The sequence below is a fragment of the Pinus tabuliformis genome, chromosome Q, assembly GCF_031772625.1.
Source record: "Pinus tabuliformis cultivar Carrire ecotype Pingquan chromosome Q, CPIR1, whole genome shotgun sequence".
Taxonomy (NCBI): domain Eukaryota; kingdom Viridiplantae; phylum Streptophyta; class Pinopsida; order Pinales; family Pinaceae; genus Pinus; species Pinus tabuliformis.
Window position 1 is genome coordinate 1,082,718,571 of NC_142296.1, and position 16,680 is coordinate 1,082,735,250.

Genomic DNA, 16,680 nt, shown 5'->3' on the forward strand with positions numbered 1-16,680 from the left:
AAGGTACAAGGGTAGCTAGTAAGAGGGAATCACACACTTGGGTTTGTAATGTATAGGAGGGAGAAATCATGGTACATGAGGTGCCCTGGCCTTGATTTTTCCACCTTTCTTTTTATGCCTTTTTCCTTTTTATGATTTTCTTTGACTAACTGCTCGGGGTTCAAGGGGTTAGAACATGATGTATAAGATATAGCACTGAATTCCCCTTTTTAAAGGGGGGCGGTTCGTCGCCCACCAGGGGTTGGGACAATCATGGGCTCCTATATGATGAAAAAGGCTCATAGAACCTGTAGGAACTAGGGTGATGGCCATGATGATGGGGTAGAGCTCATGTATTGGCTTTTGCCCAGGTGCTTAATGTATTTGTCCCAGCCATCTTTTGCATTATGTGGTACATTTTCCTGTTGAATGTGGCCATATATGCTTTTATCTGTTTTTTTTAGCTACATCAACCTCTGGGCTTCATTCCAGACCATGACCCAAGGTTTGGGCAAGGGGAAGGGGCAAGCTAACCCTATGTGGACCCCATGGAGGAATGTGGACCTAGGGAGGAGAAATGATGAACGAGGTAATAATGAATAGAAAGATATCTCCATGGGAAAGATATGAGAACCTTGGTAAAGTCTGAAAAGAAAGAAGACCCTTGACATTGAATATCTTGGAGATGTGTCAATATGTGTGCAGGATGTTGATATTGCAACAAGCAAATGTCATGATGAAGGGCCATCACACAAGATAATTTTGATTTGATGTTCATTTTGAATTTTGAACAATATCTGGATGGGCTAATACAGGACTATCAAAAGAGAATTGTGGATGTCATCTACAAATAAGTACTCATGTGGAAGGATGGAAGATCCTGAAGGATACATGATGTGGAAAAGGTAGTTGTATGGAGGAAACTCATATATGCACTAACAGATCACTTTCGGATGAAAGAAAGGATAACATGACTGACATGGTTCATGAAGGAAAGTGATGGATGGCCAATGCCATACAAGACGAAGAAGATGAAATTCATGACATCGAATGAAGGAGCTCTACAAGCAGCTGAAGGTCCCATGATCTCCACCAAAGAAGAGATAGTTGCTACTGGAAATAGGTCCCTAGTTAAGAGGGAGCCTAGAAACAAGTTTCTGGTAAAGAAGAAACTTGGAAAGCAAGTCCCTAGCTAAGTGGGAGCTTGGACAAGTCCCTGGTTGAGAGGGAACTTGGGTACATTCCTTTTATAGGAATGGGTACATTCCTTCATAGGAATGGGTATATCCTCCCTAGTTGAGAGGGAGAGATAGGCACATCATTCTTGTCTTCACTTGGGAAGAAAGAATGGAGGATTGGGTAAGCATCTAGCATCCGATACTCTTTGAGGATGTGGTAGGGCATCCAAGATAAGAGTAGTCGTAGAGGACCGATATTCTTTGAGGACTGGGAATCCAAGATAAGAATAGTCCTGGAAGGACATACCTTGTGAACACCCGGGTGGGGTATGTTCCTTAAGAGACAATGATGAAGGTGTCTATAAATCATTGGTATCGCCAGCATTGTGCTCTGATCTTGTGGAGAGATAGAGTTGTTAGTCAAGGCCTTGCTATTCGACAATGTTGGATGATATGGTGCTAAACAGATGGGTTACCAATCCGACTCTTCTTATGAAAATTCTTCAGATTGAGAATGTCTAAGTACCTTGTATGGACTATGAATACCTCCTAGTTAAGAGGGAGTGTTGAAATATGTAACTAGGTTCGGTCTCCTAAGTTGTGTATAAATATTTTATATGTCAAGCTCCCATTGTGAGCTTATAGGGCTTGTCATTCAAACTCCTAAGTTGTGTATAAATACAAGTGAGATGAACTCATTTGCTCATCACCACTTTGGTTAGGATCTACAATCTCTCTTGAGATTTTCATACTTTTTCTAGAGGACGAATTGGAGCTTTATGGATGAGTTTTGATGTCTGGATATTGGTCCCACTTCTCTCTTGTCAATTGTGAATGGTTGGATATAATATGTTACATGTAAGTACATGCTTTTTAATGCTATTCTTGTTTACTTTTTTCATATACGTTGGACTGGGATTTTTGTTGTTCTAAGGCTAATTGTTGCATGCATTTATTGCTTAAAATTGTGGAATTTGTCTCTTTTATAGTATCTCTCAATGTATGGGCCATGTAATATGAGCGAAATCTTCTAGGGGTAATTCTACGGTCTATCGAAGAATTTGACCTTGATAAGCCATTTCCTTTGCACATCGAAGTATAAAAGCTGCAAGGTCGCTTCTTCTTGACCTAAAAGGCTAGCGAAGTGATCTTGAGGCCTCCTTGACTGGGAACCAAGAAATCCTACTCATAGTCATCATAGACTCCATTCTCCCAAATATTAATGCACTGATCTACCAAGGGTGGTTACTAAAAATCATATTCTTTCACCTCCTTCCAGGTCTAGTCAAGTTGGGTTACCTAGGGCATCAATTTCTCGACAAGCTAGCCCTCCAAAAAGTTCGATCTCCTAGGGTCTCCTGTGTTGGCCTTCCCGCAAGCTCTTCTCAAATTTCGAAGCCATTCCAACAATGGAGTTGGGAGAAAAGCCAAGCTCTAGCTCCAAGATCAAACCTTGCCCTGCTATCCCCAAGGCTAGTACCTCAAGGGTAAAAAAAATCTTCAAGTGAAAATTCTTTCTTTGATCCTTTCCCCACCATGTGTAGGGTAAGAATATCATTGGTTGCTACATTCTTTCCTCATACCCTAGACTGGGTCCACTTGACCCCATGTGGTCCTGTTCCTTTGAAAGATCATTCTTCAAGAACCATCTGGGATACCAATTCCGACAAGGATTTAGGGATTGGGGAACTCTTTCAGAAGTCCTATCTCATAAACCTAACCCTCAAATCCTCCCTTCCATTCCCTAGAAGACATAGTATCTTGCTTAGAAAGCAAGCAAGCTCCATCCTTCAAACTCTTCTGGGAAAGGGGTTTATTTGGGTCACTCATATCCACTCATTGACTTATTCTTCATTGGTGACTCCATACATACCAGGTCTCCTTCCATCGGTGAAAGTCCATAAATAGAAAGGAGCGTTAGCTGAGGTGACAATGGGTTGTGTCTCCATTTGTTGCCCTTGGCCTAGCATTTGCCCTTAGGTCCCCTGCTAGTTTGAGCGGTAACATTTTGGCGTTGTTGCCGGGGACAGAGCAGGTCTACCTCCCTAGTGAATAATTAAGGAATTGATTCATTGAGGACATTTATAAAATATTCCTCTGGTGACTCCACTCATTGTCCAATCCCGTAGTTTACTTGAAGGCGACAAAATTCCTCCTTTAACTATGGCTGTTGCAAAAAGGGGAGAGGAAACTCCATCACCTGTTGGAACCATCCCTTTTCCTAAGTTTGAAAAGGTCAGTGATACATCTCCAAAGATGCCATATAGTTCAAGCACATACTCTGAAAAGGATCAACCCAAGATGACCAAGAGTGAAAGACACTTGGTTAGTGTCTTTGCCCCTTTGAAGTTGAGTAACGATCCCAAGCCATTACTTGATAAATATAACTGATTGTTGCCCAAATTCAAAGGTAATGCTACTTGGACTGCTGATGGTTTTATTGAAGAATTCTACTGGCAGATGTCCCCTAGAATGATATTTGATGAAGATAGTATCATGATGCTTTTTGCCTTATCACTTGAAGGACAAGCAAGAGATTGGTACCTTAGCCTTCCCTCGTGATGCATAAAAGATTCCGATGAATTTGAAGACCTATTCATGGAAAGGTCGTTGTGCAATGCCCAAGAAACCTTCAACATTGAAAATTTCTACCAAATAACCAAGGGAAGGGAAGATGTGCGAGAGTTCATTCAAAAGTTTGATAGGATAGTCAAAGATATACCTAAACATTTGAAGCCATCTGAAGGCAACATCCTCAACAAATTCATAAAGGCAGTGGGTGGTCACCTCACCTATGTGTTGAGGAATAAGAAACCATCCACTTTGGCCGAGGCTAAAGAAATGGTTGTTGAAGTTGAAGAAAACATACGAATCTCAAAGGTTGATATCAATGATCACCTTAGGCCCAAAATTGAGACCAAGAAGGAGAAGTCCAAAGATCAACATGAAGAAACTCTCCTTGCCATTTTCAAAAGGATGGAAAGGTTCACTGAAGAACAAAATGCACGTGATAGGGTCATCATGAACAATTCACTGCCTTAGAAAGGGCCCAAAAATCAAATTATATCCCTAAAGGAAAACCTCTTCTCAAAAAGAAAAATTAGGAAGATAGGCCAAACTCCTCTCGAATCCCAAACACATTGGCTCCAACTAATGCCATTGAGCCAAACTTTTCATCTGAGGACGAGAAAGGTGAAGGGGATGAAAGTGAAGATCAACAAATTGATGAGCAAGCCAATCTTGTCGAATCCGACATCTTCAACATTTTGCTGGGAGGGTCATACACACATCCTCCCATTAGTGGGGTTCTGTATTCCCGAAAGGAAAAGGACAAAAACCCCTAGCCTCCTAAGGAATCACCTAAGGAAGATCCATCACCTAAGCAAGCCCCTCCTAAAGAATCTATCCCCAAAATTCCTCCTAAGAAGGATCCCCCAACGAAAGCTAATTTGAAAAAGTATCCTCCTAAGAAAGAATATAGGAAGAAGGAAAAGCAGAAGGAAATTAAACTTGACATCGACATAGGGACTGCATAGGATAGATGACTATACCTGTTCCCCTAAAGGAGATTGCTAAACTTCCTAAGCAACAACAACAACTTAAGAAGTCCCCGGGGATTCAAGATGAAGAATTACTTGAAGAATTGCAAAACATTCATATTCCTGACAGAAACCCTGGGCATGAACCTTTCTTGCTCACTCTGGCTATCAATGACCTCTTCTTACACAATTGCATGTTAGACTTAGGTGCTTCCGCTAATATCATGCCTTTGACTGTTATGAAGCAATTGGGTCTCAACATTACTCAGCCTAAAAGGGTGTGTGGTTTTAATTCCAAACCTGTGGAAGTGGAAGGTATCATCAAAGACCTTAAGGCTTCTTTAGCTAGAAATCTTGACGTATCCCTCCTCAAGGATGTTATTGTTATTGATTTTCCTGATGTATGGGGGATGTTGTTATCCCAGAAATGGGGAGCTACCGTTGGGGGGCATCTTCAAATGGACCTATCATGTGCAACCATCCCGCAATCTGATGGCACCCCTTTTATCCTTTATAGGGAGCTTGCTTATTTGCTACATGTGAACAAGACTTGACCATACTACAAGACATGCGAGGTCAAGAAACCTTCCCATATCCTCCCTACCTAGGAAATCTGAATCCTCAAGCAGCCAATCTCTCAAACAAGCAAGAAGTGGAAGCCTAAGAAAGAATATAAGGTTGGGGATTTCGTCTTGGTAGATAATGATCCCGTACCTGTCACGATTCATTGAAGGGTTGGGGATGACTATTACTACATTGCTAAACTTAACGACGAACTTTGGCCCGAGCCGGTCAAATTAAGTCGTATCGCCTCTTTCCTTGAGACTTGAGATTATATCGTATGCATGGTTGTTAATTTTAGGTATGTTAAATGCTTAGAGCAATTTATTTCAATTTTCATAGTTAGCTCAATATCATTTCTAGATTAGCAATCACATCAGCATTAAAGTAAACTGCAGATAGAACATAAACATAAATCGCAGAAGACAAGCCAAGACAAGAGGACACAAGATGTGGTGCTAGCCAGGGACAAACCCCAATGTGGGGAAACCCTTGATCAATTCTTCTTATATGTTCTTCAATAGTCCAGCAGAGATAGAGAGAGATAGTACGTTTACAATGAAAGTCAACACTTTGACTTATCTAGATAAGAGCATAGATCATATCTAAGAAGATGATACATGAGATCAGTTAAAGACATGCTGCTTCATCTGATTCTCCAAGGTGACTCCTTCACCTATCGTTGTGCTGCATTTTGTCATCATGTTGCACCTCACCGTGCTGCACCCACCATCACTATGCTGCATCTCATCATGCTTCATTAATCATGACTGTTCCCATCACTGTACTGCATTATGTGCCATTGCTGCACCATGTTGCCATATTGACCTATGTGCTGGCTACATCCTGCTTACTTCTTGTCCCTAGCTTGCTTGTTGTCCTTTGCATGCTTGCTGTTGCATGCTAGCTGTCCGTTGCATGCTGGCTGTAACATTGCATGCTTGGTGTATTTGCTGCTAAGTACCATACAACTGTCCCAATGTTAGTTAGTTGTCCCTTGCATGCTGCTCTCCTTTGGAGACAGATGCTCAGGCTGTTCCGGCAGTTTCGTCAATTTCGGCTGTTCCTGGCAGTTTTGGCAGTGCCGACAATTCCTGCTATTCCCGACAGTTCCGACAGTTACGGCAGTTCCTGACAGTTCCAATTTCTGCCCTTTGCGTCAGCTTTTCGAGGTGTTCCGACAGTTCCGGCTGTTCCCAATAGTTCTGGCTATTCCTGGCAGTCCTGACAGTTCCGGCAAATTTCGGCAATTCCAGGTAGTTCCAGCAGTTTTGGGTTTTCTCGGCAGTTCCGGCAGTTTCGACTTTTCTCGACAGTTCTGGCTGTTCCTGCAGTTCCGCCAAACCCTGCTATTCCCGGCAGTTCCGGTAGTTCCCGGCAGTTCCGACAGTTCTAGCAATTCTTGCTATTCCCTGTAGTCCTTGTAGTTCTGACAATTCCAGCTATTCTCGACAGTGTCAGCTTCTGCCCTCTGGATTAGGTCAACGTTATCTCTTAGGATCTCTCCTCCTACTAAAACCCAAAGACAAGTAGAGAGGAAGATATCCCAAGTGTGTTGAAATGACTTGAAGGCCACCTCTATTTATACTAAAACGTTGAGCACAAGTGGGGTTTATTTGGTTGCTAGCCGACCTTGACGAATTGTCCCATAACACAAATAAATTCATATCTCCATGAATACTTATCGGAATCGGATGATCTTTAGATCAATCCTACACCTCTCGATGAGAGGGATGCAAGAAAAATATCAGCTTCCATTAATAAGATGACCCACATGGATTTTGGCCCTAGTTGCCAATTTTAGCACTCCATCTCAACTAGGGAGAACTCCATCCACTGATCCATATGTCCGATTGTACTATCTCTGCCATTAGTGCCCTGCATTGTTCTGCTCTGCTCTGCTGAACCATGAAGAAGAAGAATTGATCGAGCATGTCTCATACCATTCTCTACTGACCCGAAGTTAGTTTCATCTGAAGAGAGTGTGTCACATCACTCTTACTGGCCCGAGGTCAGTTTTATTGATCCCAGATCAATATCACAAGAGAGTGTCTCAAACCACTCATACTGATCCCAGATCAGTTTCATTGATCCCAGATCAATGGAGGTCATCCTAGCATAGGGAGTACGGTAGATACATCGATGCGTCCATCGATAGTACTACTATGGTCCCTAACCCCATTTCCCTGCTCATTGATCAGATGAGAGGTACTTCCCATGAGTCCCAGACTGCATGGGTAGGATGCCTCGATAGGAGAACTAATCATCCTGTCCACAGGAGAATGAATCATCCTGCCCCACAGTCGCCACAGGAGAACTAATCATCCTAGCCCACAGGAGAACTAATCATCCTGGCCCACAGGAGAACTAATCATCCTGTTTCATAGTTGCCACGGGAGAACTAATCATCCCGGCCCACAGGAGAACTAATCATCTTTTTCCACAGTTGCCACGGTTGAACTAATCATCCTGGCCCAAAGGAGATCTATATATAATCATCCTGGCCCAAAGGAGAACTAATCATCCTGTTCCATAGTTGCCACATGAGAACTAATCATCCTGGCCCACAGGAGAACTAATCATCCTGTTCCACAGTCGCCACGGGGTATCACAGGGGAAGGTTGAACCTGTCATCTTGTACATAGCGCACCACCAGGGAGGCTGAGTCGCCCTGTGGTCGTATGTTGCTCTAGTAAGTACCCCAAGCCCCCCAGAGCTCCCAGAGCTCAATGCATGCAACATGCAGGACCCTTATAAGAAGGTCTCTCAACAACTCCAAGTCGTTCAGGAAAGTCACAGATTTGATATTTCTCGAGGCTTTGACAAAATGTCTACGACCTATACATCAGTGTCAATGCGATGGAGCCTCCTCGCTCATCGACTTACCATATCCCAGATAAGGCAGTATCTGATGTTTATCTGCTGGAGCAATCATCGAATACGGGATTCCTCAATAATCGAATCCCCCCTCTGGTTGTCACAGAGAATCACAGTGGTATTCATCATGTGTACAAACAACTCACTGAAGAGCTTCCACAACTAGGCAGCTTCATACGAGATCATACTCGTAGCTTTGTATTCGGTCTTGGCGGTGCTTATATCAACCGACTTCTGCTTCCTACTCAACCATGATATTGAAGCAGAATCCAAAGAGAACCAGCACTGAGAGGTACTCTAGTGATCCTCCACACTGCCTGCCAAGTCAACATTCAAATAATCATGCAATTTCATATTTTTGGCAGTGTATCTCAATCCATGAGAGATTGTGCCCTGAAGATATCTCAGAAGATTCTTGGCACCAATCCAGTGAGGCTCAACCAAATATGAGGTCACCATGCTAATTGCAAACCATATATCCGGACGGAAGTTCACCAAGAACATCAACGCGAATGAGTTTATGAAACTCAGAGGCATTTCCCAAATCTGGTTCGACATCACTACCATATAACTTCTGAAAGTTAAGATCCTCGATGTAGTCACAGGCTTGCAGTTTATCATTCCACATCTGGAATCCAACTCCCTCTTACTTCTGCAAGTGAGAGGGTCTGCACTTGTCAGAAATAGGTCGTCCTCATAAGGTGCTGGTATGAGAGGTCTATCATTCACAACCTTCAAACAATGGTTTGGATCGGCTTCACTCTTAGTGAATCTTAGCTTCATCTGACAGCTATCAATCCTCTCATACTACGCCCGGGGAGTTTTGCTTCAAGCCATAGAGGGCTTTCTTCCACCTGCATACGTGAGATTCCTGATCATTAATCTCAAACCCCTCGGTTTGTTCCAAACCTGTGGACCTACTACATGAGGGGAATGGTCCCCTTGTAAGATTTTCCTTCGGTACATCTTAGACATGTACTTTCATGCTCTTTTTGAATTCAGGCATCCCTATCACCATCTGACTGATAGAACTCCGGTGCTATGTGTCAATGGACATGGTCCCCAGTGGACTTCCTGCAACTTGATACAACCCTGAACTCAAAAACATCTTTGAAAATTCTATTTTCAAACACGTACCTTTCCATCGAAGAGTGCCACCTCGTAACCTTTGACTTCCATCGCTGAAATGGACACCAGGTTCTTGCAATCAGGTACATAGAAGAGATTCTGTAAATGAATCGAGTTACCCTCATTCAATTGAGGGGTAACATTCCCTACACCCTTTCTGGGATAGGTGGCATCGGCTCCAAGTATAATCCCACGATTGTTTCCATCTCTATCAGATTAGAGAGTGCACCCTTCTATCCGATGAAGTGCCTTGAAGCACTACAATCAATAAGCCAGATTCCCAAAGAATCTGAAGGAGAGGGCCAATACAAGATAACGCTTCTTTATCTTATAAAAAACAACATTTGATTCTTCATACCTGGGGTTCCTTGCTTTCTTTGAAGAGTCGGCCATTTCCTTGATGACCTGCATTACCTGTCATTCCTTTGATCATTGAAGATGTCCCTGGAATGATTGTTATCTTCATCAAGAGATGTGTCTCTGCCATTCGGACACTCCTTCGCATAATGGCCGAACTTATTACAACCAAGGCATCTGCCTTTCCTTCCACCCTTAGATCCATACTTCCCATTGAAGTGATCTTTAGGTAGGCCATCAGAAACCTTTGCTGCGCCATTCTGATAATATTCTCTGCTTCGACTTCACCCTTAGTGAATTTGAAGAGGGATGAGGAATCCACTGATCCTTTTTTCCTTTCCCAACTGTCTTCGGTGATTGCTCTTTCACTCTTGCTTGGGCATTGTCTTCACCTCAGCTCTGATACCATGTTAATTTTAGGTATGTTCTATGCTTAGAGCAATTTATTTCAATTTTCACAGTTAGTTGAATATCATTTCTAGATTAGCAATCACATCAACATTAAAGTAAACTGCAGATAGAACATAAACATAAATCGCAGAAGACAAGCCAAGACAAGAAGACACAAGATGTGGTGCTAGCCAAGGACAAACCCTAATGTGGGGAAACCCTTGATCGATTCTTCTTCTATGTTTTTCAATAGTTCAGCACAGAGAGAGAGAGAGACAGAGAGAGAGAGAGATAGTACGTTTACAATGGAAGTCAACACTTTGACTTATCTAGATAAGAGCATAGATCATTTCTAAGAAGATGATACATGAGATCAGTTGGAGACATGCTGCTTCAACTGATTCTCCAAGGTGACTCCTTCACCTATCGTTGTGCTGCATTTCGTCATCATGCTGCACCTCACCGTGCTGCACCATGCTGCACCCATCGTCACTATGCTGCATCTCATCATACTTAATTAATCATGAATGTACCCATCACTATACTGCATTATGTGCTATTGCTGCACCATGTTTCCATACTGACCTATGTGCTGGTTGCATCTTGCTTGCTTGTTGTCCTTTGCATGCTTGTTGTTGCATGCTAGCTGTCCCTTGCATGCTGGCTGTAACATTGCATGCTTGGTGTATTTGTTGCTAAGTACCTTACAACTGTCCCAATGTTAGTTAGTTGTCCCTTGCATGTTGCTCTCCTTTGAAGACAGATGCTCAGCCTGTTCCAGCAGTTTCAGCGATTTCGGTTGTTCCCTGCAGTTCTGGGAATTCGGGCTATTTCTGGCAGTTCCTGACATTTCCAGCTTCTGCCCTCTGTGTTAGCTTTCCCAGCTGTTCTCGGTAGTTCCGGCTATTTCTGGCAGTTCCGACAGTTTCGGCAATTCTAGCTATTCTCGGCAGTTCCAGCTTTTCCCGACAGTTCCGGTAGTTTCGGCAGTTCTGGCTTTTCTGGTAGTTTCGACAGTTTCGGCAGTTCTGACAATTCCGGCTATTCCCGACAGTTCAGGCAGTTCTCGACAATTTTTATAGTTTTCGGCAGTCCCGGCAGTTCCAGCAATTCCGGCTATTCCCAGCGGTTCCGGCTTTTCCCGGCAGTTCCGACAATTCCAGCGATTCTCGGCAGTTCCGGCTTTTGCCCTCTGGATTAAGGCAACGTTATCCCTTAGGATCTCTCCTCCTACTAAAACCCAAAGACAAGTAGAGAGGAAGAGATCCCAAGTGTGTTGAAATGACTTGAAGGCCACCTCTATTTATCCTAAAACGTTGAGCACAAGTGGGGTTTATTTGGTTGTTGGCCGACCTTGACGAATTGTCCCATAACACAAATAATTCATATCTCCATGAATACTTATCGGAATTGGATGATATTTAGATCAATCCTACACCTCTCGATGAGAGGGATCCAAGAAAAATATCAGCTTCCATTAATAAGATGACCCACATGGAGTTTGGCCCTAGTTGCCAATTTTAACAATGGTAGATTAGGAAGCATTGCATGTTGATTTCTGCATTAGAAATAACATCATATGATTTTTCTCATGGTAGATAGATGCATATTTGCATATTTCATTTTCTGTTGGTTTTATGGCCTAGCATATTAACATGTGTGATCATGAGATGTCACGAAAGCATGCTGCCCCTTATTTTTCCACCTATTATATGTGCAGGTGATAGGTCTACGGTAACCAAGAGATTGTTGGAGTTCTCGTGACCTCCCGTTCGAGTAGCTCTGCCCACTTCTTCGAGAGATCACGTTCCAGTTGGAGGCAGATGTTACCCACCATTTTGTGGGTAATATCCCTAGGAGAATTTTTTCTCCAAGATGGTCCTCAGTCAGCAGCTAGCAACCCCTTGCAGCCACCAACTAGTCCATTGTGCCATTTTCTCCGCCACTTGAGCTAGCCATGTGGTCCCTAACCCATCTTGCCATGATCGTATGTTTGAAGGTGGGCCTCCCGAATCTAAAAGTCGCTTCTTCTTGACCTAGAAGGCTAGCGAAGTGATCTTGAGGCCTCCTTGACTGGGAACAAATAAATCCTACTCATATTCATCATAGACTCCATTCTCTCAAAGATTAAGGCATTGATCTACCAAGGGTGGTAACTAAAAATCATATTCCTTCACCTCCTTCTAGGTCTAGGCTCTAGCCAAGTTGGGGTACTTAGGGCATCAATTTCCCGACAAGCTAGCCCTCCGAAAAGTTCATTCTCATTGGTTCTTCCACACTAGCCTTTCCTCAAGCTCTCCTCCAATTTTGAAGCCATTTCAACGGTGGAGTTAGGAGAAAATCCAAGCCCTAGTTCCGAGATGAAACCTTGCCCTGCTATCCCCAAGGCTAGTACCTCATAGGGTCAAAACAACATCTTCAAGGGAAAGTTCTTTCTTTGATCCTTTCCCCACCTTGTCTAGGGTAAGAATATCACTGGTTGCTATGTTCTTTCCTCATACCCTAGGTTGGGTCCACTTGGCTCTGTGTGGTCCCGTTCCTTTGAAAGATCATTCTTCAAGAATCATTCGGGATACCAACTCCAACAAGGATTTAGGGATTGGTGAACTCCTTTAGAAGTCTTATCTCATAAACCTAACCCTCAAACCCTCTCTTCCTTTCCTTAGATTACATAGTACCTTTCTTAGATAGTAAGCAAAATCCATCCTTCAAACTCTTCTGGGTAATGGGTTTATTTGGGTCACTCATATCCACTCATTGACTTATCCTTCATTGGTGACTCCATACATACCGGGTCTCCTCCAATCGGTGAAAGTCCGTAATAAATAGAAGGGAGCCTTAGCTAAGGTGACAGTGGGCTAAGTCTCCATTTGTTGCCCTTGGCCTAACATTTGCCCTTTAGGGATCCCCCCTAGATCCCTTGCTAGTTTGAGCGGTAATAGGGATGTAACACGAGTGCTTGGTGTCTGTGAGGGTAGGATGTACAAGCTGAGAGGACATCCCATGGATGGTGAATCCGGTTGGATTTCAAACTCAGTTGTAGTGTTAGAGGCAACTAAAGGAGAGGCTTCTTCCAGCTTGGTCAAGAGGCCTTCGTGGTATCAGATGACATTGGAGGATGCTTGAGATAGGGGAGAGGAGTCTCCTCTAACCATGGTTGGTTCTGGTAGGTTTTTTAGTGCATGTTTCAGGGCAGGTAGCAAGCTAGGCTTTAGGTTTAGAGGGAACAACTACAAATGATGAGATGGGCTTGGATACAAATATGGGTGGTGCAGGTGCCAGAAGTACCTCCCTCGCTAAGAGGGAGTGTTATTTTTTGGTAGCTCGGAGGTACTTTTGCATTGACGGTACCTAACTTGTAGAACTAACCAAGCATAATTCATTCTCTAGGAACTTTGCTTTATAAAGTGATTTTATAAAGTTAAAAAGTGACTTTATGAGTTTATTAAAGTCACGTGACTTTTTATTGGTTACTTTATGAGATTATAAAAGTACATTGTAATTTTTATTATTAAAGTGACTTTATGTGTCATAAAGTACATGGTACACTTTTATATTATTAAAGTGACTTTATGTGTCATAAAGTACATGGTACCTTTTATGTTATTAAAGTGACTAGGAGGGTCAATTAATGAAAAGGGGGACTTGAGGGGGTCAATGTGAGATTAGATCTCCACCATTGATCAAGAGAGGCTAAGATCTAATCTCAGCCCTTGATCCTGGGGTCAGCGCTTTCTCTTTATTATGAGAATATAAAAAGGGGGAAAGGGCACTTTGAGAGTCATTCTTCATGTGTGAGATTGCAGAAAAGGAGCGAAGGAGGCTGAGAGGAGAAAGAAAAGTACAACAGGAGAAAGGGAATACAACAAGTACAGTAGCTAGGCTACAGGCACGGATTCCAAGGTATGGGATGAGTAGATTGGCACAAATTTTGAGAAAATTTCGTGCATTAATTGCTTCTGCCTGAGCACAGATTTCGAGGCAGATTGGGTTGATTTTCAAGGACTGTCAGGGCTGCATTTAGTGCTGTCAATAGCAGCACGATTTCCAAGGAGAACTGGTGTGAAAATCAAGGGAGACAGACCTCATTAATTTTTGTCTATCAGAACTGCAGACCAGCACAAGTTTTGAAGGGTCCAACGTGTTTTTCAAGGAGAAAACCTAGCAAGAAAATTCATGTAGCTAGCATGAATTTCGAGCGGGATAAAGCACATTTTTTTGAGTAGATCTGGGTACAAAAAATGAGGTCATTTCAACACAGAAATGAAGGGGTTGCTAGCAGAAATTTCTAAGGAGCTGTCAGGACATTTCCTAAGGAGTTCTGAGCAAAATATGAGGGAGATAAGTTGACTGTGTGTTGAATTTTGTTGCTGTAATAATTTCTGTATCTGAAATAAAAGAACTCTCTCTCTCACTGGTTTTCCCTTCGGGGTTTTTCCAGAGTCGACAAAAAATCTGTGTCCTAATTTCATGAATGTTTGTGTTCTTAGCAAATGTGAAAAGTAGAGTAGATCTCGAGTTTCCTTTTGATATTTATATTCAAGTTTATATGAGCTGCTAATACTGAAGGGAAGGGCATTAAACTTGATGTGAAAACCAAACTTGAAAATGGGAGGTATTTACAATCAAATATCTACATGTTGGTTGTGTTGATTGTTGAACTTCTTTGTCATGGTCTTTGAAAAAATGTACCATTCACTCAGACCAATGTCATTGATTAAACCATATTTAGTAAACCATATCTAGATCAAACCATATTTTAAGTCTTGTTTTAGGCAGTTTCAACCAAATTGGGCTGTGTCGACTAATGTCCCTAGAGAATTGAGGTAGAGACAAGGGCTAGACAGAAGGAAAAGAATGATGGCTGATACTAGTGATGAGGATCCCGATATAAGTAATGGTGGAACATTGTTTTTCGAGGAGTAGTGGAACATGCATGGCCGTGCTACCTGACAACTACAATATTTGGCAACATCAGTGCTTTTAGAATTGGTGAATACAATTTGGTCATGTCAATGTTGATATATTTTAGATAACCTATTTCATTGTATAAGTTAATGGTCTACTTTCTATTATATGACTTAAAAATTCATATGTTTGTTTGTAATTGATAGAACCTAGATTCTAGATGGTTGATGCTTGAATAATTAATTATAAATGTACTATGGATGCCATTTCTATCTTGATTTATGTATGAATATGCATGTTTTCATATATGTATATATATACATGCACACACACATTGCATCTATAGGACTGCAGGCTAGCTGGCTTACTAAAGGGGAGAAAATTATTCTCCTATGCGTTACCCACTTTTGCTGGGTACAGTCATTATTATTAGTTATCAACAATTTCCGTTGGTTACCTTTGAATATAGGTATTGAGATAATTGCACAACACGTGCATATATTTTTTTTCATAAATAGGAATGTTTCATTTGTCGACGACCTTTCTTCATTATCTCCTTGAAGCCTTGATCATATCTATTTACACACTGAAATATGTGTTTGAGATAGAATTTTCATGTTATTTTGTTTTTGCTCATTCACCATATATATGTACATTTCCTTGGTGTGATATATTTTGCAACTTAGACCTAATGTAGTATAGAGAACTTTCTTAAATCTTTCAATGATGGAAAATTGAGCTATTGGATGCTCTATTTTTAATGTTTTCATGGCAAAGAGTGAAGTTAGGGTTTTAAGATGTAGGTATAGAGTTAGTATAATAGGGGAATTAAATGTATGGGTACAAGAGAAAGAGGAAGGACAAGATGCAAGCATTGCAAAGAGAGAGATTCTCAAACACTAGTTTAGGTAAGCCTATTGGGAAATTTAGTTGCAGGGTGAGTGCATCCAGTTGGGAAAAGATAATTAACAGAAAAGTAATTTAAATGAATATATACTCCCTAATTGATCTATTCTATCTTTAGGTGGCCTCCATGAAAGTTTGTTATATAATGGCTAATGATTTGAATGATTCATCTAGGTTGAGATTTACATTGTGAGGGCAGTTACATCAATCTTTTTTATGATATAAACTCAATGATTTTTACATGTTTTATATCTCTGGGCAGGATGGAGTCAACAATAATTTTGCGTTATACTGGCCAGCAGCTCTTTATACAGCTGTTCCTAGTCGTTCCTTCTTTCCACGAGGTTTTCTATGGGATGAAGGCTTTCATCAACTTTTAATATGGTAAGTTGCTCCTGATAAAAATTGTTAATATTGTGTCTTTTCTCTACCTTTTATTTTGGTTGTCTTGTACTAAACACTTCCTTGACATAGTGACATTAAATTATATTAGGCGTTGATTGATTGTAGGCGGTGGGACCTTCACATATGCTTGGATATCATTGGACATTGGTTGGACTTGATGAATATTGATGGGTGGATTCCTCGAGAGCAAATTCTAGGAGCTGAAGCTCTGAGGTATTTATATTGAAAATCTAAAGATGATACATAAGGTGGAACAGTTGAACCGATAAGCTTTCAGCAGTATGTTGGCATTCATGCTGTGTCCTAGTTTAGATCAAAGCAGCCTTGAAAGAACTTATCTATATATAATGTTTTGGTTTATTTTGATGCAGCAAAGTTCCGGAAGAGTTTGTCCTTCAACATGCAACAAATGCTAATCCACCAACTCTATTTCTTGTTTTGCGTGGTATATT

General features: G+C 41.6%; 1 protein-coding gene across 1 annotated transcript in view; it reads left to right on the plus strand.

Moving 5' to 3' along the window:
* Positions 1–16,680, plus strand: part of GCS1 (glucosidase 1) — a 450,551-nt gene that overhangs the window by 110,674 nt on the left and 323,197 nt on the right. Inside the window, exons 11-13 of the mRNA XM_089385790.1 lie at positions 16,086–16,207; positions 16,334–16,441; positions 16,600–16,673. Coding sequence (XP_089241916.1) covers positions 16,086–16,207; positions 16,334–16,441; positions 16,600–16,673 — 304 coding nt within the window. The remainder of the gene's footprint in view (positions 1–16,085; positions 16,208–16,333; positions 16,442–16,599; positions 16,674–16,680) is intronic.